Source organism: Stigmatopora nigra, chromosome 20 (genome assembly GCF_051989575.1).
Source record: "Stigmatopora nigra isolate UIUO_SnigA chromosome 20, RoL_Snig_1.1, whole genome shotgun sequence".
NCBI lineage: Eukaryota > Metazoa > Chordata > Actinopteri > Syngnathiformes > Syngnathidae > Stigmatopora > Stigmatopora nigra.
This window is the reverse complement of record NC_135527.1, coordinates 6,584,907-6,612,189: the sequence shown is the minus strand read 5'-3', so window position 1 is coordinate 6,612,189 and position 27,283 is coordinate 6,584,907. Positions and strand designations below refer to the sequence as shown.

General features: G+C 37.3%; 1 protein-coding gene across 8 annotated transcripts; it reads left to right on the top strand.

Annotated features, from left to right (window-relative positions):
- Positions 1–242: 242 nt before the first annotated feature.
- slc24a2a (solute carrier family 24 member 2a) lies at positions 243–27,078 on the top strand. 8 transcript variants are annotated; one of them, XM_077741711.1, is made up of 12 exons: positions 2,696–2,893; positions 4,225–5,260; positions 13,398–13,436; positions 13,635–13,743; positions 14,328–14,342; positions 16,641–16,691; positions 20,688–20,786; positions 22,154–22,236; positions 23,970–24,104; positions 24,173–24,262; positions 24,398–24,564; positions 24,655–27,078. In XM_077741711.1, the coding sequence occupies exons 2-12, from the start codon at positions 4,394–4,396 to the stop codon at positions 24,902–24,904; spliced, it is 1,905 nt and encodes a 634-aa protein (XP_077597837.1). In that variant the 5' UTR covers positions 2,696–2,893; positions 4,225–4,393; the 3' UTR covers positions 24,905–27,078. The 8 variants fall into 8 exon arrangements, with proteins under 8 accessions (XP_077597844.1, XP_077597842.1, XP_077597839.1 ...); XM_077741710.1 differs by having other exon boundaries at positions 4,222–5,260; XM_077741716.1 differs by lacking the exons at positions 13,398–13,436; positions 16,641–16,691 and adding an exon at positions 244–353 and having other exon boundaries at positions 2,654–2,893; positions 4,222–5,260.
- Positions 27,079–27,283: the final 205 nt, after the last annotated feature.

Below are 27,283 nucleotides of genomic sequence, written 5' to 3'. Positions count from 1 at the left end.
CTAAACCTGACTTTAAAAAAACAATAATAATAAATGACTAAAGATGCTCAAATAAGAAAGCAATGTGCCTGTATGTGTTTGACTGTACAATATTTTAAAAAAGTGAATTATAGATATTAATTTTAGCTCTATTCCAATATACAAAAAAGAGAATGTATCAATTTCCCTAATGTGCTATTTTTTTTTTACTTCAGATGGCTCACTCCGAGCAGATGGTGACTGAAAAAACTGAAAACCGACTGAAAAAAGACCAAAGAAACGTTTGTAAATGTCATCCGACAGATGGAGATCTTGGCACGCTTTTCCACGCCAACAAGATCAACGATACGCCGCCCTGGCAACGTCCGCTTAAGGTCAGCAAAACTTTATTTTTTTCCCAAAGTTCTCTCTCTCTCTTCCACGTGGCACCATTATTGATTTATAATTGAAAACATCGAGTCAATGATGCATTCATGCGTCCTTGCATTAGCAGAGCCGTTAACCTCTACCGACCCTCCATTTTGTGCCTCACCCACACAAACTCATGAAATATTAAACGTCCATAAACCTCCCCCCAAAAGGTCACCAGGACGTTTTGTCCTAGCTTACCAAGCCGATCATTACATGGGCGTCCTATTTTCATATTTTTAAATTTTTAGGCCCATTTAAAAACAAAAAAACGGGTCTTAACTATACCCAAACTATTTTTGTCCATTTTGGGGAGACGTTGTTGACTTAAAAATATTTATATTGAGCCTTTACACTTGTCTATTATCGTTTAATATTTCTTTTGTTCAAGGGCGATAGTCCATTTTTTTTTAGATCATAAGAAAAATACATATAGCTGCTCTTATTCCGTTTACTTTGTTAATATTTTTAGTTTTGGGGGAATTTAAAGGTAAAAACAGTAACAAAAGAGATAAAAATATATATAAAATAACAAACAATTTTCTTTAGCGACCACAAAGTATTATCGTGGGCCCAATCTGGCCCCCCGTGCCCCAGGTTGGTCACCCGCTAGATTGCTACTATGACTAATTAGCAAGAAATTGTCAAAAAAAAAGACCAGGCTAAAAAATATTTTTATTTATCTTAACTATACCCAAACTAGTGACCCCTCCCATCCCAATCAGAATCTCACTTTCAGCTGCCGTCTAATCAGTTCCAGTACTTAACCGTTAAACCTGCTTGAGGATTATCAAATCATTCATCTCGCCATATCCACCCCCCCCCCCCCCCCTCCCGACGCCGTTTCCGGCTTCCTTTTGAGCGGCGTTTTAAGAGCCTGGCTCATTGATTGGTTTTCCCAGAATCCAATCGGACTGGCCTTTTTGTTTTTTTTATTTTTTTAACATTTTTTTTTGCTGACTGGCTCCAGGCTTCCAGCATTTAATCGGTCGCAGAAGCCTCGCGTGCAACCCCAAAATAGTTATTGATAGACCTTTACAGTCCCGCTGGTTCGATAGCTCGCCCAGGTCAATTGTCCTTCCCCCTCCCCGTCCGCTGGAAAAAGTCTCGCTTGCTTATCATTGCTCTATCTAACCCTATAACCCCCCCTCGGACCCCCCATCACCATCCCACTGCTGACCAATCCATACAACTATGTGGACTACAATGGCTCGGATTTAGTGGTTTAAGGGGGGTGGCGAGGCGGGAAATTTCTCTCCGTTTGGGTATATCAAAACAAGTCCGCGGCCCATTACTGGAAGGGTGACCAGTTCCGGGGGAGGTGGGGGGGGGCAAGGGGGGGTTGAAAACCCGCAGGCGACTGGTCGATGAGAAAACGATTGACGGACGTGAGCGGGTTGATTAGAAAAAATGGAGGTCATTTTTTTGTGGTTGGATTCTGTTAACAGCCTTGGATTGGGGTGGTCGGATGTTTGTTCGCCCGGATGTTTGGTCGCCCGGATGTTTGGTCGCCCGGATGTTTGGTCGCCCGGATGTTTGGTCGCCGGACGTTTGGTCGCCGGACGTTTGGTCCCCAGTCTTTTGGTCGCCAGTTAAAATGGTGACAGAGAGTTTACTGTTGAAACCAGCTCTCAAAATTATATTCATGAGAGATAATTTAATATCTAAGAGAGATAGTTTAATATCTAAGTACTCTTTACTATCTAAGTACTGTTTGATATCTAAGTACTTTTTGATATCTAAGTACTGTATAATATCTAAGTACTGTTTAATATCTTAGTACTGTTTAGTATCTAAGAACTGTTTAGTGTCTAAGTACTGTTTACTATCTAAGTACTCTTTAGTATCTAAGTACTGTTTAGTATCTAAGTACTGTTTAGTATCTAAGTATTGTTTAATATCTAAGTACATTTGACCTGCAACCAAAAGACCGGCGACCAAACATCCGGTCACACGGATTGGTCGTCCATCTCCGCGTCCCGGATTGGCTTTTTGGAAAGCATAACCTTGAAACGACCTCGGACATCAATCACCCCCCCCCCCCAGCGCGGCCACCTGTTCGTGCAGGACGCCAGGAACAGAGTAGGAGGGGGGGTTTAGGGCGAAGCTATCATTTGCTGCGTAACCACGGTAACCTGCCACATTACCAAAAAAAAGCCCCTACAGCATCTTCAACCTGCCAAGGGGGAGGGGCCATCCAACTCCTCATAGTCACCAGTCTAGTCGTTTTTGACTATGGAATAATTTTCTTTTTGTTTTTTTTTAGATACCGACGAGCCAGAGGGGAGGGAGTTGCGTGCATTTTTTTTATGCCCCCCACCCCCACCTACCCACCCATCCAAAACACCCACCCACCCATCCAAGCCAGCCTCCTCATCCTCTGTCAAAAGCTCCTCCCCCGTCCGTCGACACACTGCCGAGACCGGTGACATTTTTCCGCTCAATGAGAGCGAGAGGGCAACGGAGCGACCGTTCATTTGGAAGCTGCGCGTCGCCTCCATCCGAGGTAAGGCGAGACGGACGCATCACGCCGCCGACGCCGCCGCCGACGCCGCGTGTGGGCGACGTGTTATCTTTTTTTTTCCTCCTAATATATATATATATTTTTCCCGGGTTTATTTCTTACCAAAACAGCATCCGTGAAGGGCAGAGTTACTGACTACCATTGATGGGATTTGGCGCTCATGATTAATTGAGACGTTTTTTTTTTTAGCAGCGTCATGCCCCCCCCCCCCCCCCTCTCCCCCGTTACCTGACGGCCTTTATTTTTTTATTTTTTGTGTCTTACCGCAGTTTGGCGCATGTCGAAAATATATATGTGCGAGTCAAGTTTGGATGAAAGGATGTTGATTTGATTGACACGTGCTGGTTGATTTATTTGTTGATTTATTTTGGAGTTGGGAGGTCGAAGGTCATGGGAGAAGTCTAATATACTGTCGCTCATTTTTTATTTTTTAGTTTAACCTTCAATTGAGACGTAAATATTGATTAGGGACCGTCTATGCCAAGGGGGTGTCAGACTTGGGCTGCTTTAATGTTAACTTGATTTCATGTGGGCCGGACTATTTTTTTATATAATATTTTGATTATTTTTTTAATAAATGGATTAAAAGAACTGGATTAAAAGCCCTGAATATTCCGTTTTTTATAGATCTAAAACAATGTTTATTTTAGCTTTTTTTAAATATATTTTTGGATTTTTCTAAATGATTTTTGAACTAAAAACACTGAAAAAATGGATTAAAAATGACAATTATTGATTTAAAGGGGGAAAATCAGGAAATATAATATACATCTATACTCTTTTATTTTGATCCTAAAACAGAAAGTCAGCACTCATGATTGACTTTCCCGGGCCACACAAAGTGATGCGGCGGGCCAGATTTGGCCCGCGGGCCGCCACTTTGACACATGTGGTCTATAGTTTTGGATTGAGTACTATGGTTCTATTTTTGTACATTTTGGGGAGACATTGTTGACTTAAAAATGTTTATTATGTGTATTATCGTTTAATATTTCTTTTGTTTGAAGGCGGCAGTCCATTTTTTTTAGATCATAAGAAAAATACTGCTCTTATTCCATTTATATTTGTTGATATTTTTAGTTTGGGGGAATTTTAAAGGTAAAAACAGTAACAAAAGAGATTAAAAATATATAAATTAAAAGACAATTTCCTTTAGCGGGGACCACAAAATGTTATTGTGGGCCCAATCTTGCCCCCTGTGCCCTAAGTTGGTCACCCACTAGTTTGCTACTATGACTAATTAGCAAGAAATTGTATAAAAAAGACCTTAAAACCCTTCTAATGTTTTTATTTTTTTATGTTTTTCTCAGCAGGGGTTAATATGAAGGCAAGCTTTATCACACCAGACCCCGGAACGCACCAACGTCATTTCCACCACGTTTGAACCCCCCTAAAAACATGCCCCATCTTCGATAAAAGCTCCGCCCACACCCTACCCCGACGTCCCCCCCACCACCTCGAAATCCAAGCCCAAAAAAAAAAATGTCTCCGCCGGATGTCCGCCCGGCCGAGACGGCGGAGGCGGCGCGTAAACGGGCGGCTCGACGGAGAAAGTTCCGACCCGTACGGATCTTAATCTTCGTAGGGAGTCTTCTAGCCGTTAGCGCCGTCTCCGTCGGCGCTTTAACGTGGAACTCCAGCGCCGTAAGCGAGTTGGCGGCCCCTAGGGGGCCTCATAGGACACTACTATCCAGCCGGCGCCGCGAGAACGAAGCGGACGACTCACCTGAGCGACCCGAGGCGTTAAAATCCGACGAGGAAGGCCATAACGCCAGCCAGGGGTCATACCCAACTGACCTTTTCGACCTATCCCAAAGACGCAAGGGTGCCGTAGCCATGCACATGTTCGGTATGATCTACATGTTCATCGCCCTCGCCATCGTTTGCGATGAATTCTTCGTACCGGCGCTAACCGTCATCACAGAGAAGTTGGGAATCTCCGACGATGTAGCCGGCGCCACTTTCATGGCGGCGGGTGGTTCGGCACCGGAACTTTTCACCTCCATTATCGGCGTTTTCATCTCGCACAGCAACGTTGGAATCGGAACCATCGTGGGGTCAGCCGTCTTCAATATTCTCTTCGTTATCGGCATGTGCGCCATCTTCTCCAAGGAGATTCTCAACTTAACATGGTGGCCGTTATTCCGTGATGTCTCCTTCTACATTTTGGACTTGATTCTACTTATCGTCTTCTTCCTGGACAATTTTATCTCGGTGGGAGAGAGCGTTACGTTGCTGTCCGGGTACGCCGCCTATGTCATCTTTATGAAGTTTAACAGCACGGTGGAAGGATTCGTCAAGAGTTGTATGAACAAGAATCAAGTGGTGGAAGTGGAGGTACAGCCGAAGGTGAGTAGGCTTTGTTTTTGTTTGGGAATGTTTGCTAAGATGCTCATTGTGTATATATTCTCATTTGGGGGTTTCAATGTAAGTTAGCTCATCTTTTGGGGGGGAGTTAAACTATAATATCAATTGGAAAATGGCTTATTTAGTTAAGTGAAGATATAAGAAGAGTGTAGTATTCCATGGGGCAACAGATATTTCAATGTAATGATAGGAAAACATAGATAATGCAAATAGAATACAGTTTTTACTTTTTAAGCCATCTTTTTGGCTATTGGTAATACAATGGTTAATGTCAACTACATTTTATGTAAAATATTTTAGATATAATATTTAGATTTTTTTTTAGATATAATATTTAGATTTTTTTTTTAGATATAATATTTAGATTTTTTTTTAGATATAATATTTAGATTTTTATTAGATATAATATTTAGATTTTTTTTTAGATATAATTTTTAAATATTTTTTTTATCAATGGATTAAAAGAACTGGATTAAAAGCCCTGAATATTCAGTTTTTTTATAGATCTAAAATAATGTTTATATTAGCTTGTTTTAAATATATTTTTTGATTTTACAAAATGATTTTGAACTAAAAACAAATAAAATACGGATTGATAAAAATCCAATTATCGATTAAAAAGATAGAAAATCAGGAAATATCATATCTATCATTTTAATTTGATCCTAAAACAGAAATTCGCTATTTGCTTTTTCGGGCCGCACAAAATGATGCAGCGGGCCAGATTTGGCCCCCGGGCCGCCACTTTGACACATGCTGTAATATGTAAAGGTTCTATATTCTTCTTTTGCAACACTTTTTTAATCTTTTAGGGGCCACTTCTAGCTTTCTGACATAATTTCTACATTTACTTTATTAAGTGTGACAAATAAGATATTTACCCCCATTTTTCTGTTAAAATTCAACAGTTTTAGCCAATAATGCTTTTAAACCACTGTCCAAAAAAGTTCCAAATTCATCTGCCAATCAACAAATAGCAATAATTCCCCTATTTGACACACCTGTGCAACAAAACCTGGCCATTAAACTCGCCCTAAAATTCCACCTCACGACAAACCGAACGCACCCATTTAAACGCTAAACAATGGCCGCCGTTCAGATTATCCGCCGGGATTTAGCGTTCCTCGTGACATGAGGTGGAAATGAAAATTGGGAGCGCATTGTCCCGTAAAGCCGCGGCCGGCAAATCCCGCCGCGGGTGCCATCTTTGAATCGGAAGAGGTTTTTACTTTCTCCCCATCCTTTCACGCCAGTGGGGGTGACCTTGAGCTGCAATGCATTGTGGGTATGGGAATTAGAGCGTCACAACGTTTTTCCATCAAAACTCTCACTTTGGGGACTTAAGCGTGTGGATGTTATTTTTGGTTTTAATTGGCAATTTAGACCGAGTTGGGACACAGATGCTTTTTTGACCTAAGATAGATTGTTTCCCATGATGCACTTGGGTATATTTTGGTGGTTATAGTATAGACGTTAAAATGGTGGAGTTTTTGAATCAAAACTGTTTAGTGTTGTTATAATTTTGATATAATAATGGAAGTTAGCCCTTTACAGGGCGAGTGACTATTTTTGGATTTCCGTATTTTCTCGCATATAAGCCGTATTTGTCACTCAAAAAGTGATGACAGAATCGAGGGTAAGGCTTATATGCGCACAAATTAGACTTGACATTCACAAAACTGCAAGGTAACGAATTTATTTCAAAATAGAGAAAAGATAAACAGATAAAATGGTAAACATTTATTTTGGCGTCCGGGGACCACCTTGACTTAACGATACGATAAATATGAAAAAGTGCATCCGTTAACAGTACATATATAACATAAAGAGAAAAATTGACTATAATATTAGCATACTCATCACTCATCATTAAAGTAAAAAGTATAAAGTACAAAGTAAAGTAAAAAGGAATGTATTTAGAAATATTAAAATTGTAGTATATGATACATATAAAAAAGTGCATCCGTTAACAGTACATATGAAATATAAAGGGAAAAAAAGGACTAAAGTATTAACATACTCATCACTCATCATTAAAGTAAAAAGTATAAAGTACAAAGTCAAGTAAGTAAAGGAATGTATTAAGAAATATTAAAATGTCATTTAAAAAAAAGATAGAGGGGCTGCCATCTTGGGATAAAAACAAAAACAAAAACAAAAACAAAAAAAACATTTTGGACAACACTGGCGGGCCGGATTAAATCCCCTCATGGGCCAGATATAGCCCGCGAGCCTTAGTTTGCCCATGTGTCTATTAGCTGAACAATAGAACTCATAACATTTATCATTGTTAAAAATAGACCCCCAAATCATTAAAAAATTGTGATGCTAATATATTAATGTCGTATTTTCTTCCCTTTTGCGGTACATTTGGGTGACGCCCATTTTTATTTATTACATCTAAAGGACTCAACACGATTCTTTGATTTGAGTGAAATGGAACCAACCAAATATGCTTAGAAAATCCCTTTTTAACCAAACATCCACCTTAAAAAATGAAACCACAAGGTATAACTTGCTTTTCCAAAGTCCCACAACCGAATTCAAGTGTACCCATCAACGCGTTAATCCCAGTGCACAGCATGTGATTTGATTTGAGCAGCACAGATGTTGGAAGGATGTCTTTACCTACAGTATTTGTTCATCCCGACTGCGGCCTAATACCGTTGTTTACTTAATGAGCGCCGCTTAATCCCATAGGACTTTTGACCACAAGAAGTGATTATTTTAAGATTCATAGTCGTGTGCGTGGGTACAAGGGGGCGGAGCTGAAAAAAAATAACCCCGAATGTGACGATACAGCTGTCAAAGCAACGAAAGCGAATGGTGTTGTAAAACTATCGCACGTTTCTTTTTAAGCTTCTTAATCTGACGGTTGGTGACTCCATGAGACAACAGACAAGTAGTATACGCGTCTAAGGGTTCGATTAATAAACAAGATGGTCGTAGTGTATTATGGGAGAGGTTAAATGAGGTCACAGGACGACCCGGCGACAAAAAGATGTCAGAAATGAGAGATAATGATTGGTTAATGGGATTTAAATGAATGATAAGCATGGAAACATATAAGGAAGCTAATTTTAGCATATAAAGATATGTGAAAGTCAAATTATGAAGTGGATATGGTCGTTTTAAATAAAGGGGAAAGTTGATTTAGGGGAGATGTGTTAAAGTGCAGGCCCGGGGGCTGAATCTGGCCCGATGCATCATTTTGTGTGGCCCGGGAAAGTAAATTATGAGTGTTGAATTTATGTTTTGGGATCAAAATAAAATGAAGAGTATAGATGTATGTTAAATGTCCTGTTTTGCCCCTTTTGAATCAATAATTGTAGTTTTTATTGCATTTTTTTCTGTGTTTTTAGTTCAAAAATCATTTGGTGAAAAAGCTCAAATAAACATTGTTTTAGATCTATAAAAAAACTGAATATTCAGGGATATTATTCCAGTTATTTTAATCAATTTATAAAAAAAAAAAATCTAAATATTATTTCTAAAATGGTCCGGCCAAGGGTGATTATTTTGACTAACTGACTTTAAACCACATGTTTCAAATTGGCAGCCCGCCACTGTTTTAGGATCAATATAAAATGAAGAGTATAGATGTATATTAAATTTCCAGATTTTCCCCCATTTAAATCAATAATTTTATTTTTTTTTAATCCATTGTTCTGTGTTTTTAGTTCAAAAAACATTTTGTAATACCTAAAAATATATTTTAAAAAAGCTAAAATAAACATTGCTTTAGATCTATAAAAAACTCAATATTCAGGGCTTTTAATCCAGTTCTTTTAATCCATTTATTTAAAAAAAAATCTAAATATTATATCTAAAATGGTCTGGCCCACATGAAACTGAGCTAATGGCTAATGAAATATTGTCAAGCAGTACACAATGCTATTGCGACAATTTCAAAATAAAAGAATAAATAGTGGAAAATGCTTAGACTTTTAGGGAATTTTATATATTGAAACAATCATTTGCATAACAGAGAGTTTTTATGTAACATAAACATTTTGAATTTAGAAACATTTGTAAGTAGAAGCACCGTTATACATTTTCAGCATTTTATTTGCCAGTCATGAAAACATGACTTTGCAACTCTAGGGGGAGCCGGGAGCAATATCGTTTGCCGTTTTGTCAAAAAAAGCTGACAGAGCGAGAAATCGGCATTACTAAGCAAAGCAGGAAGATAGTTGAGATTCCTCCATCGTCATCAGATAAGTCACTGCTACTTTTGCTGAGACAGTCGGGTCGTAACCTCTGCTAGCCACATTAGCAAACCTATAAATAGCTCATTTTTCAATGTTCACGGGGGTGCCGGGGTAAATTACCAAGTAAACTGCCGCCATGCCTTATATGGCTTTTAAAATCTCACATTTTTATTAACAAATTCTTACTTTGTCATTGGAAACGTGGCATGGACAAGACAATATGTGTCCAAGTTGTATCATTCAGTGCAGCTGGACTGGACCACTCTTGTCTTTTGGAGCCATATTGTTTTTTTTTTCAAGCTAAGTGGAGCCCTCATTTGCATCCCAGGTGTTTATTGTGTCGTCTCCAGCGGTTAAATACGACAAAGTGTCATTTGAAAAACAAATATGGGGTAAGGGAAGGCTATTGTATGGTCCTGTTTTCGATTCTGGGTGAATAATGTCAATGCTAGAATATGATAGTGTAGTATGCTCTGTAACTAGAGTTATACTTTGACATAGGAGGAGAAATTTGAGATATGAGGATAAGATGCGGCCGGATTAGTGGCTGGTTTGATAATTTTTAAAAGATGAACTGGGGATACATTCGTTTGTGAGGCACGGAGTAGCAGCTAGTTCTGACTCGAATAGTTTATTTTATGTTAAAGAACTGGATTAAAAGCCCTGAATATTCAGTGTTTTTATAGATTTAAAGCAATGTTTATTTTATTTTATTTTTTTATATATTTTTAGATTTTACAAGATTTTTTTTGAACTAAAAACATTGAAAAATTGATTCGAAAATTACAATTATTGGTTTAAAAGGGGGAAAATCAGGAAATTTAATATACATCTATACTCTTCATTTTAATTTGATCCTAAAACTGAAAATTTTAAATTTTATTTTGAATAATTTACTTTCCCGGGCCACACAAAATGATGCGGTGGGCCAGATTTGGTCCCTGGGCCTTCACTTTGACACATGTAGTGTAGACAATAATGTCACATTTTATTGCAGATTATAACCACTAAACAGCTATTTGTTACTTTAATGGTATCAGTGGAGAATTAGAACAATTAAAAACATATATTTGCATTGTAATATTCTATTTTTAGGTTAATTTTTTGAAGATGGGAACAAATTAATGTGTATTTAGTTACTTTAAATGGGAAAAATGGTGTTTATGGTCATTTAAGCACCACGGACAGCACCCAAATGTCTTTCATTAGACTGCATTGAACTCATTTTAATGCCGTTTACAAAGTCAAATCAAGGTCAAATCTTTTCCCAAATGGCCATTCTTGAAAACCTGACATCCTATACTGTATTTTTTTGTTTCTTCCTGAGGAGGAGTCTGATGGCAAAGTAAGAAAGCGAGACGGCTATTGATCTCGAGCTATTTCTGAACGCCGGGTCGAAATAGATGACTTTACCGTAAATGCACCCCGCAAAGGGCAATGGGATTTTTTTTAAAATCTTATCCGCTCTCTGAAATAACCCCTGGAACCCTCCACGTTTTGCAGAAGAGACCCCCTCCCCCATAGTAGGGGGAGCAGCTAAATAGCTCACAGGATGGCGGTACTGAGGGGTTTCACTGTATTTTTTTTTTACCGTTTCCCTTCCCCCAGAAGCCAGCTGATTGGCTGGTGAGCACTGCCTTATGGGAAATCAGCCAAGGTGGCAGATTCTGTAATTAGTTCAGCTTGTTAGGGGGGAAAATGAAGGGGGTGACTAATTAGCAAGTAGGCAGCTTCTTGACTCGTGCAAATTTTACACCCCCACCCCTTTAAAGACCGTTATTATTTTCTCCGGGAGGAAATGGAATGGCGGAATAGTGCGGGTGACCCTCGGAGGTCGTTGTGTCACGCTCCGGCGGACGGGTTGCAGCCTGGAAAATTTGCACGAGGCTAGTCGGTGGCGCCGAGCTAATGCCGGGAATGGCGAAATCTGTCAAATAGTGTTAGTTTGTCTATTTATGATGTAGAGAAATGCATTGTGGGAAAGGATTTTGCTTGCTATTTAAAGCAAGGGAGGTTGTTTTTTAAGTTAAGGGACAATTTGCTTTGATTATCTTAATCTGAAAGTCATAATGGGGTTGCAAATCTGTACTGTTAGCCTTGGAGATGTAGCATTTGAGGTAGTTGATATTGCTAAATATGTTTATTATAATTATTATGCTTCATAGTCATATGTTATTGTACTTTAAATTCCAAGGGTGGCTTGACTCACTTTTATTCATTTAACGTATTTTCACGACTATAAGGCGCACTTAAAAGTCTTAAATTTTCTCCAAAATAGACAGGGCGCCTTATAATCCAGTGCGCCTTATATATGGAAAAAAAAACAGAAAACCAAAAAACCACCACTGTCGGATATTAAAAAAAAACACAAACGCTTGAACTGAAACAATACTGTTAAATATGCTGATGCCATCTTAGTTTACAAAATCTTCCATCATATAGCTCCTCCCCCACTGCAAGATTTGATACAAAAAAATGCAAAACATCAACAATGGCTGGCTCTAGAGGTGACTGTGAAGTAGTGAGTGCTTCATACCTGGAAGTCAATAGCAATTACTGTATTTTCCCGACTATAAGGCGCACTTAAAAGTCTCACATTTTCTACAAAATAGACAGTGCGCCTTATAATCGTGAAAATACGGTAACCATTGTAATTTAATGAGGTAAAAATGCCAAACTAATCATAGCCTTAGCGTATGCTACATGGTGGAGATAGCCGTGTACATTAGTAACCGTTTGTCCAGGTCGTGACATTACATAAGAAGTGAAAGACGGGTATTAAAGGCGCGCACGAGCATACTTATCCCCCCCACAATGCGATTATTAGTCGGAATATTTAAGGTGGCCTTAACGAGCGAACCGCCATGCCATCTGGGTCCGCTTAATTGAGGAGGGGCACGAGGGTCTCAAAAATTTGTTTGCGTTTTCCACTTTTTGTGCAAATTGAGCGTGTGGGTTGGGAAACAAAGTCTGCAAACGCCAGCTTGTCGTTTTCACAAGTGCACGTTTTTGTTTTTTGTATGATTTTCAAAAATAGAGCTGACACAATGCCTGCTGGGAAGACTTGGACGGGAAGTCATGTATTGTTCCAAAAGTTTTAACTACTGGTACTTTTTTGATTGTGGGATTATAGCAGTTTTATTTCATTTTTATTGGCGGTAGTTTAGATTTGTTTAAAGGTTTGGCCAATAACAAATATGGCTGACAAAAATATAAATTTCTATTTAGTGCACATGTGTCAAAGTGGCGGCCCGGGGGCCAAATCTGGCCCGCCGGATGATTTTGTGTGGCCCGAAAAAGTAAATCAAGAGTGCCGACTTTCTGTTTTAGGGTCAAATTAAAACAAAGAGTATAGATGTATATTAAATTTCCTGATTTTCCCCCTTTCAAATCAATCATTGTAATTTTTTAATCCATTTTTGGGGGGTTTTGGTTCAAAAATAATATTGGAAAATCTAAAAATATATTTTAAAAAAGCTAAAATAAACATTGTTTTAGATCTATTAAAAAAATAATATTCAGGGCTTTTAATCCAGTTCTTTTAATCCATTTATAAATAAATAAAAATCTAAATATTAAAGTGGCCTGTAAACCAATCCGCATCAGGGACAATGCTATAGTCACCTTAGCATTAATGCTAACTTTTCTTCAAAAACTTTCATTAGTATAGCGCCTATAACAATATAATCAAATTATTATGATGTCTAATTATCATCTCTCCAGCCATTTTTTTTAAAAAAGGATAACCACTCCCCTTTAACATGTTTTATGTACCTCCTCATCGTCATGGTGATCACGTCTCTAACTGTGACGTCTTCCACATCTTCACATCTATGTCTTCTTGTTTTTCTCTCTTTCTCTCTCTCTCTCTTTCCTCAACGTCTACGTTCTTTATGTTGGACGACAAGGCGAGTCCCGTGGCGCCCGAAGATGACGGCAAACTGTCGGTAGGTGTCCTGTCTCAATGTCCAAATAACGTACGTTTGTCCCACCAAGTGTATCGACTTCATCCTTAAAAAAAAGGCCTTCCAGAAGGCTCTGAGCTATTCCTGAATCCTATTTTAACCAGGATTGGTCACTTAGCAATTCCCGAATCCTATTCTAACCCGGGATTGGTCGCTCATGCTAAGTTTCTCTCCTCATAGGCAAGGCCTCGACTCCAGAGGGGGGGTAGCTCGGCTTCTCTACACAACAGTCTGATGAGAAACAGCATTTTCCAACTCATGATTCACACTTTGGACCCTTTAAGTGAAGGTAAGCGCTATTTTTACATACTATAATCTACTCGTATCGATACAAGAAACCTTTCCAGACTCGATTAATTAACAAGGAAAACCTAGACTAGCTCTGAGAAATTGATATTGGAGGGAGGTCCCTAATAGGGCTAGTCGTCTCGTGCTGAGATGGTCTTTAAAGAGCCCATTAGCATCGATTAGCTTGGATGTATTTGCACTTCTATTGAGTGCAAATGGTCTCAATAGGGGCGGGATGCTTTGCTTGTATTGTAAATGTACTTATGAGTTGAAACCAGGTAAGAATCATCCCACTACACACAAATACACACTAACATACACACACACACACCCACACATATACTCAGGCTTTTAACTGGAACTAGAAAAAGGCGCATCTACTCTATATTTCATGGAGGCTTCCCAAAATAAGTCATCTCAAGTTCCCATCTCAACTTTATCAACTGGAATGACTTTACAGTCCATCTGACTTCAAAACTCCGCCCCCTTTTCCTAATATGAATTGCATTTAATGGCGCTTGGATTTATTTTGTGTTCTATTTCTGTCTTTCTACTTCTTTCTTCTTCCGTCTTTTTTTTTTGCAGAATTTGCTGACTCTGGTGAGTTGATCTTGTTTGTGTAAACCCCGATGGTGGATCGTTATTTTTTTTCCCCGCAAAAATGTGTTGTTGACGTTCCCAAAACGTGGTTGTTTGTCGACTTTTGTATATTCATTCTCGTTTCGTGGATGTCGCCGCCCTTGTGGTCATTGTGGTGTCGTTGCTGAGCTCATCCTCGCTCTCCTCTATCGTTAATACCCGCTGTTGTTCGAACGAGTTCGTGAACCGGCCAATCGGTGACCTTCCTTTGGGTTTTTAATCAATAAACCTGACAAGGGATTAACCGTGACCTTAAATGGGTTTAATCGCATACGACCACCGTGGAGATTTACTCCTCCAATTGCATGAATGTGGACACCCGCCATGTTTTTCTTGGTTAGGGGAAGACATTTTCTTCTTCTTGAGATATTGGAAAAAATAATATTATAGGTATTGATATAAAAAATGGTTATTCCTGATAAGCCCGTTTAAAAACAACTACGACTGAATCAAGGGTACGGCTTATATGCGCATAAATTAGACTTTCCATCCACAAAACAAAGACCAAACGCCATTACAAAAGACAATATGGCCGAGACGGTAATTTATCTCAAAGTAGAGAAAAGATAAACAGATAAAACGCTTAAAAAATGTATTTTAAAATGTTTATTTATGAAATTCAAGAAGAAATATAAACCGTATCTTACATAAAATGTGAAAAAAACTCGTATTAAAGGGACGCCATCTTACTTAGGGATGACAAACAACAAACTTATTTTCTGGTTGTACTGCTCACCTGACTTACTTTTTAAAAAATGTGCAGGCAATAGCTCTTAGGAATATGCAAAAAAATACCGAAATACCACATACAATTATTTTTATTAAGATTTACCCTTCAAAATAACACATTTGTACTCCCTATTAAAACTATGAATATGGAGGTGAAAATTAAGAATCATTGGGCGGCTTATACGAGAGAAATTGTCAAATTTAACCATTTTAAGGCAAATTTAAGGGTACGGCTTATACGCAGATGCGGCTAATATACGAGAAAATACGTTATATAATACATTATTTCAACCTTTTTGCGGTTTGAGTTGGTATCGATACTGTATTGATAAGAAAAAAATATGCTTAAACCATTGGCTGCCCATTTGAAGCGTTGAGGGGCGGAGTCTAATTTTTTCAACCTGGTAATTGGATAGTGGGAAAGTTGCCCAGCATGTGAACGGCATTACTGGTGAAAAAAAAATCAATGCTAAAAGCTTTTCTTTGTATTTTATTTATTATTATTTTTGGCTCAGTGGAGGTTTAGAGGGCAGATCGCAAGGACAAGAGGCCCCCCGGTAAACAACAGGAATACAACCCCCCACCCCCCACCATCTCGCTTGGTAACGGGTGAGCGCGGTGATTGCGTGGTAGCTTAATCACCCCCCCTCGGACTAGCCCCGGTTTTCGTACGGATCGGAAAAAATAGCGGCTCGTGACCGCCAAGGGTCTGGACGTCATTACTCTATTTGTGAGAATAGAAGCCATTTTGTAAATTATTTAGTCCAAAAAAACCTGGTTTGGTTTCTAAGTTTACTATTAGACATTCCGAATTGTTGTTAGTGGGTGAGAGAGTTTAAAATTTTAAAATAAATCGAATTCAGGGTTATAATTATTGATAAAATTAATATACTCGTATATCAGGGGTGTCCACACTTAGTTTTTATTCGTTTATGGAAAATAACAAATAGGTTTCGTATAAGAAGCTTAAATTCAACGTGCATTTTGTAGTACTTAGCACTAGAGGGAGCTATTCAAAATTTTGAAATAAATAGCAAAAAATATGTAGTATTGCAGTATTTAGTTTTACATAAAATTTCAGTATGTAAATAGCAATATTTTGGAATATACTTTGCATTATTTTATTGCTTATAACTTTTTTATTGACTTTTTACGACATTTTGAAATCGTCTCACTGCCATTGACGACCATAAGCGTTCAATTTAATTTGACAGCTGCACGCCTATGAGTTTTTAATCAAAAAACATGGTCAATTTAACCTATAAAAATTGCATCTTTCATTTTTTTGAGAGGAGGAGAGGAGGTCTCGTATTTTTTTCGTTGTTTTTGCATGCTGATCAAGATTTTTGAGTTTTGGGGGATTTTTCGGGGGGCAAAATTTGGGCTGCTGCTGCTTGAGGGTTAATTTACTTGGACTTCCTTTTTTGTGCATTTTGTGTGCCGTCGTGTTTACTCTTTTCCTTTTCTCTGTGTGTCCGTTGCCCCGCCCCCTCCTTTTCCCTTCCTTGTCTTTTGCTGTGGCGTTTTTAGAGCTTGGGACTTATGGCAAACTAAAATATTATCACTCAATGACTGAGGAAGGTAAGCCCTAACTGGAAAAAAAATCACTTCATTGTCCTATGTTTGGGTTTTTTCTCCATCGATGCCACACGGGTTCATTTTTCCGTGTTGGAAGGCCTTTTTTTCGTTGATTTTCGTTGTTTTTTTGTAGAATTTAGTTGATTTTCATTGTTTTTCGTTGTTTTACGTTGTTTTTTTGTTGCTTTTCGTAGTATTTTCGTTGCTTTTCGTAGTATTTTCGTTGCTTTTCGTAGTTTTTTCATTGCTTTTCGTTGTTTTTCGTTGCCTTTCGTTACTTTCCGTTGCTTTTCGTTGTTTTCTGTTGCTTTTTCGTTGTTTTTTGTAATTTTTCGTTGTTTTTATGTTATGTTTTGTGCTGCTTTTCAACCATTTTACATGTTGCTTGTGTTGTTGTTGTTTATTTGGGTGAAAAAAGCATGCTTGGTTACAATCACTGGGGAAAAAATGGCGTTTCATTGTTTTTGCCAGTTCTTGTACAGTTGGTTTATTAATTTTTTTGTTCTCGCCATTGCTGGTACGTTGCTGAATTTTTTTAAGTGGAGTGAGTCATAACGTGGTGCTTTCATAACGGGCAAAAAAAGGCTACTAGTATTTGTTTTTATCTGGAGGGCTGTAATTAATGTATTTATGAATTGACAGCTTTTTTGGGCATTTTTTTTATTTAAAATGAGTACAAATCTTCCCCTTATGAGCCTTTTAATGGCAAATATTCTTTTGTAGTAGGTTTTTAAAATGTTTTTAATCATAAAAGAAGGCAAATATTCAATCTATTTTGTTTTAACCTTTTTACTTTTTATTATTATAATATTTGGATATTTAGGAAAATAATGGATTTAAAAAAGTGAATCAAAAAGCTTAAATATTCAGTTTATTTGAGCTTTTTTTCTTATTAAGGAAAAACATATATTAATTACTTTCCTTTAAAAAAGAAATCATTTTTTTTAATTATGCTAAATACTAAAGCAAAAAACGGAAAATATTTTAATATATTTATTTTTAGATTTCAAAAAAAGATGAATTAAAAACATGCATTTAAATAGGCAATAAACAGGAAATATTTCATCATATAACAGAAAGCCAACATTTTCTCGGACCGTACAAAATGTTACCATGGACCAAAATTGACCCCCAACCCGCCACTTTGACACCATCGCTTTAGAGTTAGCGACTAAAAAGCACAGCACAATAAAACCTTTGCTATTATAGTGCCACGCTTCCAGAATATTATCGCAAACAGACTTTTTTGTGTGTTTTTTTTGTCCCAACGACAGAAAGAAAAACAATGAAATGGCGACGCGTGCGATGAGCTGCCTAATGATTTTACTGGAAGGTCACAGACGTGGCTTGACATAGTTGGGCACAGTGCATATTGACGTTGACAGCGTGTCAACCGCTGACAAATCACCCACGGGCGCCAAAAAATGAAAAAGCTATCGATTGCAACTGGGTAATTGGGCGCAGGCAACGCACGCAAAGGCCTCATCGGATTGGAAATTTTTCAGTACCCGTGGTGGGTAAACTACGTAAAGTTGCTAACGTTACCGCGTTGAGGTTTACGTAAGTGGCAAGGTCGTAGATTTTTATTGTATTGACGTCACATTCTGGATGTCATTACTCTATTTGTGAGAATAAGCCAAATGTGAAGCCATTTTGTAAATTATTTAGTCCAAAAAAACCTGGTTTGGTTTCAATGTTTACTATTAGACATTCCAAATTGTTGTTAGTGAGTGAGAGAGTTTAAAATTTTAAAATAAATCGAATTCAGGGTTATAATTATTGATAAAATTAATATACTCGTATATCAGGGGTGTCCACACTTAGTTTTTATTCGTTTATGGAAAATAACAAATAGGTTTCGTATAAGTAGCTTAAATTCAACCTGCATTTTGTAGTACTTAACACTAGAGGGAGCTAATCAAAATTTTGAAATAAATAGCAAAAAATATGGTGTAGTATTACAGTATTTTGTTTTACATGAAGTTTCAGTATGTAAACAGCAAATTTTAGGAATATACTTTGCATTATTTTATTGCTTATAACTTTTTTATTGACTTTTTACGACATTTTGAAATCGTCTCACTGCACACTGCACTCACAAATATGATGAATTTGAGGAATTTTAATTTTAGATTATTGGATTTAAAACCATTTTGGGATGAGTTACAATCTGTTGTTTTTCTACAATATGTACGCATTTACTCTTTGGAAAAATACATCTTTTTTTTTTAGTTATAAATTGAACTTTAAAGGCTAAACTGTATTTCAAGTTAAGCGAATAGGGAAATAAATATTGTGTATTTCATATTTCACTTTATTATGACAATCTTAAAAAAAAGGGAACAGGAATGCAGTATTGTAGTGTATTTTTATATTTATATACCATATTTTCACGACTATAAGGTGTACTTTAAAGTCTCCAAAATAGACAGGGTGTCTTATAACCCTCAAAATCTTTTTTTAATCAATTTCTGTGATCTAGACAAGATAATTTTGGGGAATTTTGTTGTTTTTGCAGTAATTGATGAATTGAGCAATTTAAATTTTATGTTATTGGATATAAAACAATTTTTGGGATGAGTTATAATTTGTTGTTTTATGACTGAAGTTATTTTCTTTCCATTTCGGCTCTATTTTTCTACAATATGTACGCATTTACTCTGAAAAATACAACTTTTTTTTAGGTCTAGATTGAACTTGAAAGACTAAACTATTTCAAGATAAGAGAATTTCTTTAACAAAGTATAATAGTGTGTAATAAATATTGTGTATTTAATATTTCATTGTATTATTTGAATATCTTAAAACTCTCCAAAATAGACAAGGCGCCTTATTACCCTTAAAATCTTTTTTTAGCAATTTCTGTGGTCTAGACAAGATAATTTTGGGGAATTTTGTTGTTTTTTTGCAAAAAATGATGAATTTGAGTCATTTAAAATTTATATTATTGGATTTAAAACCATTTTTGGGATGAGTTACAATCTGTAGTTTTATGACTGATACTCATTCAAATTAATTTTAGGGCACAGAAGATATTTTCTTTCCATTTTTATTTTTCTACAATATGTACGCATTTACTCTTTGAAAAATATAACTTTTTTAGGTATAAATTGAACTTATTTCCATTTCTCCTCGTTTCTACTTTTCTACTACAAGTACTTTTTGAAAAATACAACTTTTTTTAGGTATAAATTGAACTTGAAAGACTAAACTGTTTTTCAAGTTAAGCAAATTTCTTTAACAAAGTATAATAGTGAGTAATAAATATTGTGTATTTCATCTTTCACTGTATTATTTGGATATCTTGACCAATAGGAACAGGAATGCAGTATCATAGTGTATTTTTATATTTATATGACGTATTTTCAGGACTATAAGGCGCACTTAAAAGTCTTAAATTTTCTACAAAATACACAAGGCGCCTTATAATCCAGTGTGCCTTATATATGAAGAAAAAATTAAAATCTATCATTCATTGACGGTGCGCCTTATATTGTGGTGCGCCTTATATATGTGAAAATACGGTATTTATAATGTGGACCATTTAGTTCCAAAATAAAATCAGTTTTTTTTTTATTTTACACCCAAAATACGTCAAAAACATCCATGCAAACTGGAACAAAATTAATGTATGACCGCACTACTAACAAAAAGAAAATTTGTGTTTCCGATTGCGGCAAAATTTAATCCGAAGATGCCAAGAAGGAATTCATCACTTTGTTTTAAAACTGCTTTTATGTTCCACTAACCTTTTTGATACCTCTTGTTAGTTTTTAATATGCTAAAAGACAATGACATGATCGAGTTGGCCTCCAGATCCCGAACGTGGAGGGCCTTCAAGGCCCCAAGGACGAAGACATCAGTTACTGCCATCGCAGCATTATCTCGCCACCACCGTTTTTTGGTTTAATTTGTTTGTCCCCAGAAAGGAAAGGACAAATCGCTGTCCATTTTCTAGCAAGTTTAAAAACTTTTGTTTTCAACTCTTGTTTTTTGCAGGAAAATTCCGGGAGAAAGCGTCCATTCTTCATAAGATCGCCAAAAAGAAATGCCAGGTTGAAGACAGTGAAAAAGCCAATGGCGTTGCCAGTCGTTCAGGTAGAGGAAAAATACATATATTTGTTGTATTAATCCACATATGATATTTTTGGAATGAGAAAACGTAAAGAAATGAATGATTGGAAATTGTTTTTGGGGTAAAATACCCGAATAGAATCCCCCTTAAAACACTATTTTCCGATATTTGCTTAATAATTAATCTATTTATTGACAAATTTCTGTATTTACTCGCATATAAGCCGTATTTTTAACTAAAAAAAATGACAGAATCAAAGGTAAGGCTTATATGCGCATAAATTAGACTTGACATGCACAAAACTGTAAGTTCATAAAGACGAAACAACATAATGCAAGACAAATGTGGCCAATACAATCATTTATTTCAAAATATAAAATAATAAACATTAAAATATATATATATATTGACCCTAAGGATGAAATTCAAGAAATAAAATAAACCATATCTTGCATAAAATGTGAAAAAATGCACTATTTTGTACTTCAAAACTCATACATAGGGATGACACCCTTGACTGCCACACTTCCTGGTTGTACTGCTCACCTGACCTCCTTTTTTTAAATTTGTCTACTTCCCTTAGGAATGTGCAAGAACAAAATATAACAGAAATAGCACCTGTGATGATTTTTCTTAAGATTTTCCCTTCAAAATAAGACATTAGTACTCCCTATTAAAACCATGAATATGGAGGTGAAAATTAAGAATCATTGGGCGGCTTATATGAGAGAAATTGTCAAATTTAACCATTTTAAGGCAATTTTAAGGGTAAGGCTTATATGTGGGGCGGCTTATATGCGAGAAAATATGGTATTTTACAAAAATTCTGATTTTATATTCCTATTAAAACCATGAATGAATGTAGAGGTGAAAATTGCGAATCAGGGGGCGGCTTATACTCGAGAAATTGTCAAATTTAACCATTTTAAGGCAATTTTAAGGGTACCCAGATGCAAAAATATGCAAGAAAATACGGTCTATTGTACTTATTCCTCCAAAACTTGTTTACATGTTTTGATTAGCAGTAGCTGCGAGTTAAAGGCTAATTCCAATCCTTTTCGTAAAGGGTCTGTCTGATGCAGAACCCGAAAAAAACGAAATCCTAAAGAGTAATTATTCGTAACGGTACTTTGAAAAAGAGCCATTTAGATTCTTCAAAGGCTAGCCCAGTCGCTAATGCGATGCGAATGCGGGAATCGCTTTCATGGCGCCACAATCCAAGGTGAATTATGTTAAAAACCCCGCATTAACGCGTTAGCCTCTTCATCGTAAGCCGCATCGCTAACGGAAAGTAAAGATTGACGCAATTAAAGAAAGACAACAGGACGCTTTTATCGATTTCCCACCGGATTGGTCCCTTCAATCATGTTTTCCGTTTTTCCCCGGGTAGATAAGAACCTGCCGAACAGCTCCAGCGTACAAGTGGAGGTGACTCCGCCCATGAACGGCACGGCCGGTCAAGAAGGCGAAGCGGTAAGAAAATTGCTAAAATCCTGAATACGGGAATCAAACCCAAATTTGTTTTGTCCTTTAAACTAACCTTCAAAATTGGAAACAGACGCCTATTTTTTTTCGCGCTGTTGGCGTCCACACGTGGCTAATTTTAGCCTCGTTTCCCGCCACGTGTGTAGCCACGTCAACGGTTCGAGACCCGGCGGAATTTGTTTGGCAACCCTTCTGGCCATGAAGGGCGAATCTGAGGTCGTAAGGCAAAACAAATCACTAGCGCTTCCAAATATCCACTTTTGAATATTAATGAGAACCCCAAAGCAATGGGAATTTATGAGTCATCATCGGTGGACGCCATTTTGAAATATACTTTTTGGGGCGAGTTATACATTGGCAACATGGAGGAAATGTTGTGTAAATAAAGCACCGTTTATCAAAGTCAAATACGATGATCAAATGTCTTGCTTGCCCTGCAGCGGCTACAAAGTCAGCTCAGTTTTGGCGGACGGCCCGCGGGGGGTGCCGGAAAGGCCCCTGAGGTGGTTGGCATTTGGGAATGTTGCTGCCTCAGTGGGGCACCCGTCTCTAAAGGGACAAAATCCAATCATAAATAGACCAATGACAACCCCCTGGTATGAGGTGTGTGCCAAATACATATTGGGGCGGAGCTAAATGGCTGCCGTTGACGGTGGTGGATGTCCAATCCATTAGGGGATTAACAGGTCTAATTTTTAGATGTCGGGGACGTTTTTTTAGAGCGTTTGCATACAATGGGGAAATGTCTTTTATAAGTCGTCCAGGGTGTGGAGCATCAAAGCAGCCCCAGATTTGCTTTTACATTGTAATGGGTGCTCAGACGTTTGGTAGCCGGTCTTTTGGTTCGTTTTGGCTGCCGGTATTTTGGTCGCTGGTGAAATAGTGACAAAGAGTTTACTGTTGAAACCAGCTCTCAAAATTATATTCATGAGAGAGTGTTTAATATCTAAGAGAGAGAGTTTAATATCTAAGAGAGAGACTTTAATATCTAAGAGAAAAACTTTAATATTTAAGAGAGAGTTTAATATCTAAGAGAGAGAGTTTAATACCTGAAAGAGTTTAATATCAAAGTACTGTTTAAGATCTAAGTACTGTGTAATATCTAAGTACGGTGTAATATCTATGTACTGTTTAATATCCAAGTACTGTTTTAATATCTAATTACTGTTTAATATATAAGTACTGTTTAATATCTCAGTACTGTTTAATATCTCAGTACTGCTTAATATCTAAGTACTGTTTAAGATACAATGACTGTTTAATATCTTAGTACTGTTTAATATACAATGACTGTTTAATATCTAAGTACTGTTGAATATCTAAGTACTGTTTAATATCTAAGTACTGTTTAATATCTAAGTACTGTTGAATTTCCAAGTACTCTTTAATATCTAAGTACTGTTTAATATCTAAGTACTGCTTAATATCTAAGTACTGCTTAATATCTAAGTACTGCTTAATATCTAAGTACTGCTTAATATCTAAGTACTGCTTAATATCTAAGTACTGTTTAATATCTAAGTACTGTTTAATTTCCAAGTAGTCTTTAATATCTAAGTACTGCTTAATATCTAAGTACTGTTTAATATCTAAGTACATTTGACAAACGTCCAGTCACAATTGTACTGTGGTTTGGAAAATTTGATTTTCAGACTGGTTTATGTGAATATCTTTTCCTTGCATCTGTATAACAATAAACACGAGGCGTTGTTGTTTTTCAGGCCGAAGAGGAGGAGGAAGACGACCAGCCTCTCAGCCTCTCCTGGCCCGAGTCTGGCCGCAAGCGCTTCACCTACCTCTTCATCATCCCCGTCGTCCTCCCCCTATGGTTGACATTGCCTGACGTCAGGAAGCCGGTACGTCTTCCCACCAGGAAAATTAATATTCAATACCATACGGCTAACGTTCCCTCGCCCCACCCTAGTCGGCCAAGAAGTTCTTCCCCATCACTTTCCTGGGCGCCATTTGCTGGATTGCCGCATTCTCCTATTTAATGGTGTGGTGGGCTCACCAGGTAACGTATTTTTTTTGTTTGTTTTTGCTAAAAAAATGCTGCTTAGAACTGTCAGGAAATCGCCAGAGTATCAGATTAGGTTTTATTCACTCCGAAGCTTAGTTTTCTTCTTTTTTTCTTTTTTTTTTTTTGCAGGTTGGAGAAACCATCGGGATTACAGAAGAGATTATGGGCCTGACTATATTAGCAGCCGGAACCTCCATCCCTGACCTCATCACTAGTGTCATTGTGGCACGCAAGGGACTCGGGGACATGGCAGTGTCCAGTTCGGTAGGCTCCAACATCTTTGACATCACCGTTGGGTACGTATCTATCCGCCATCTTGTGTGGGTCACTTTTTAATAACTTTTGCAGAATCGGCTTGAAATTTAAGATGTTTTCTATCTTTACAGACTCCCTTTCCCGTGGCTTATGTGGTCCATGTTTAGCGGCTTGCAACCAGTGGTGGTCAGCTCCAATGGCTTATTCTGCGCCATCGTGCTGCTCTTCCTCATGCTCCTCTTCGTCATTATCTCCATCGCCGCCTGCAAATGGCGTATGAGCAAATTATTGGGATTCATCATGTTCATGCTCTATTTTGTCTTCCTGGTGGTCAGCGTCATGCTAGAGGACCGAGTGATCATCTGTCCCGTGTCGGTGTGAGGCTGTAGCCCCGCCCCCAACCCCTTTGGCTCCTCCCCTCCCCCTTTTAAGGACAGTATCCATCCTCATTGGCTCTCTTGTGTGGTGGATTCAAGGAGGAGTGAAGCGGAAATGCCAATAAGTGGCGCAAAAAAATGGCTCCTTACTCCCCCGAGTGGCTTTTTCGGTGTTGTTTCATTAGCCGGTAGGGGGGAGGGGCTTGTTATGCCCCGCCCCCGGGCAAATTTAGAGTTATGCATGCCGTTAGCGTCAGTAGATCGGGATTAGCGAGACTGGCAGGTTGAGGAGAAGGATCTCCTGTGAACTTTTGAGTGGAAGAAAGTGATAGCGCCACCAGGAGACGGCAAGGAATAAGACGGGAGACTTCCCTAAATACTCTTCACCCCTTTAAAAACAAAAGAAAGAAAACTTCATTCTTCACTACCGACCTCTTTAAAGCATTTGCTTTTCATTTTTTTTTGTTTTGTTTTCAAATTTAACATGAAATAAGTAGCATTAGCATAGACGTACTGTAGCAGGCTAATCTGCTCCCTCTGATTGTAGATAACACGTTACACTATGGAGAGTATTTACTGTATTTTCTCGCATATAAGCCGTATTGGTAAATAAAAAACAATATGAGTGGATCAAGGGTACGCACAAGTTAACATAGTAAATTAATATTTACTATATGTTGGTTATTTTCTGTTTTGCAGTAAGAAAACAACCATTATTGGATGGATTACTTACTTCCTTATGTTAGTGACCCTAATAATGGTATTTTGATTCATACAGTAACTCAGAAATACCATGTGTGATGATTTTTATTAAGATTTTCCCTTCAAAATAAGATATTAGTACTCTGTATTAAAACCGTGAATGTGGAGTTGACAATTGTGGATCTAGGGATGGCTTATACACGAGAAATTGTAAAATTCAATGATTTTTAAGGTCATTTTAAGGGTATGGTTTATACGTGGGGCGGCTTATATGCGAGAAATTGTGAAATTCAACGACTTTAAGGCAATTTTAAGGGTATGGCTGATATGTGGGGCGTCTTATATGCGAGAAATTGTAAAATTCAACCATTTTAAGGCCATTTTAAGGGTACGAAATATACATGGGGCGGCTTATATGCGAGAAATAGTGAAATTCAACGAATTTAAAGCAATTTTAAGGGTATGGCTGATACATAGGGCGGCTTATATGCCAGAAAATACGGTCAGACTCACAAAGGTGAAAAGTATACGTTTGAAAAGAGCTAGATTAATAACCGTGGGCTCCAGTCACAGCTGCATGGGAGAGAAAAAAAACAAAAAAATAAATAAAAACCCTCACATGGGGTTGTTAATAATCCACATTTAAGCAACTCTGAGCAAGAAAATGTACACGTTTCCATCTTTCATCTGAGGTAGAAACACAAACTCAGTAAATGTCTATAGTCAAATTCACTTTATCTATCAATAGAAGCTGAAACAGCAAAAAAATACATCTTTGAGACTAGTAAGTGGATTAAACAGCAATATACGTGTTGTCGTATGTCCGCCTTGCATCAATTCATCTTTTGTAATAAAAAATAATAATAATCATCATAATAATGATAAATTAAATGAAATATTTGGCCAGAGATGTCAGCTTTTACCTTAAAACTATGTACAGCAATCCTAGTGGCCATTATGTGTATTATAGTACAAAAAGAATACTTCATTTTATGGATTCGATTCGGAAAGAATGCAGATTTTACTTGTAAATATATTTTTTTGGTCCAGAAAAAACAGTTTTGATGGGATCTTTTATTTTGAAACTCATGTCATGGATTTGTTTTCATGTATTAAACTGCAAAAAGAAAAGGATAAATTGAAGGTACAAAATATAATCAATAATGTTGATCAGAACTCATTTGGCTTGAGTTTATATTGCACATTTGCTTGAATTCTGCTATAAAAAGGACTTTTCGATTGCGGTTTACGAGAATAAGTGACTGTGGGAGTGGACCAATGGCAAAAAAGAAACATGTTTTGCACTGTAAATGTCTTTATTTTCTTGGTGTTAATGTGAAATTGATTTCACGTGTACATATATACAGATAGAAATGAACCATATAATCTATATATGTACAACACATTTGTCTCTATGTAAAAAACAACAAAGTATATAATGAAACGAATAAAGCTGATCTGATTCTAATATGCAAAGATGTTGTTGATGCTATGTATTTGTCTTTTGAAATGAAAAATACAGAAATAAATGCAGTCACATCAGAAAGTCATAGGTAATGACGTCACAATATCGTTGCTCACAAACATGCGATAATGTGAAAACAGCGACTCTCTGTGGCCAAACTAGAACAGTACACACTTAATGATAAATTGATTTTCAATTTTCTGCACATTTCTAACT

Excerpts from the sequence above, each read along its gene's own strand:
- slc24a2a (XM_077741711.1), top strand. The coding sequence starts at position 4,394 with ATGTCTCCGCCGGATGTCCGCCCGGCCGAGACGGCGGAGGCGGCGCGT. Across the intron at positions 24,263-24,397 it reads TGGTGTGGTGGGCTCACCAG|GTTGGAGAAACCATCGGGAT; the intron begins GTAACGTATTTT and ends TTTTTTTTGCAG. Across the intron at positions 24,565-24,654 it reads ATCTTTGACATCACCGTTGG|ACTCCCTTTCCCGTGGCTTA; the intron begins GTACGTATCTAT and ends CTATCTTTACAG.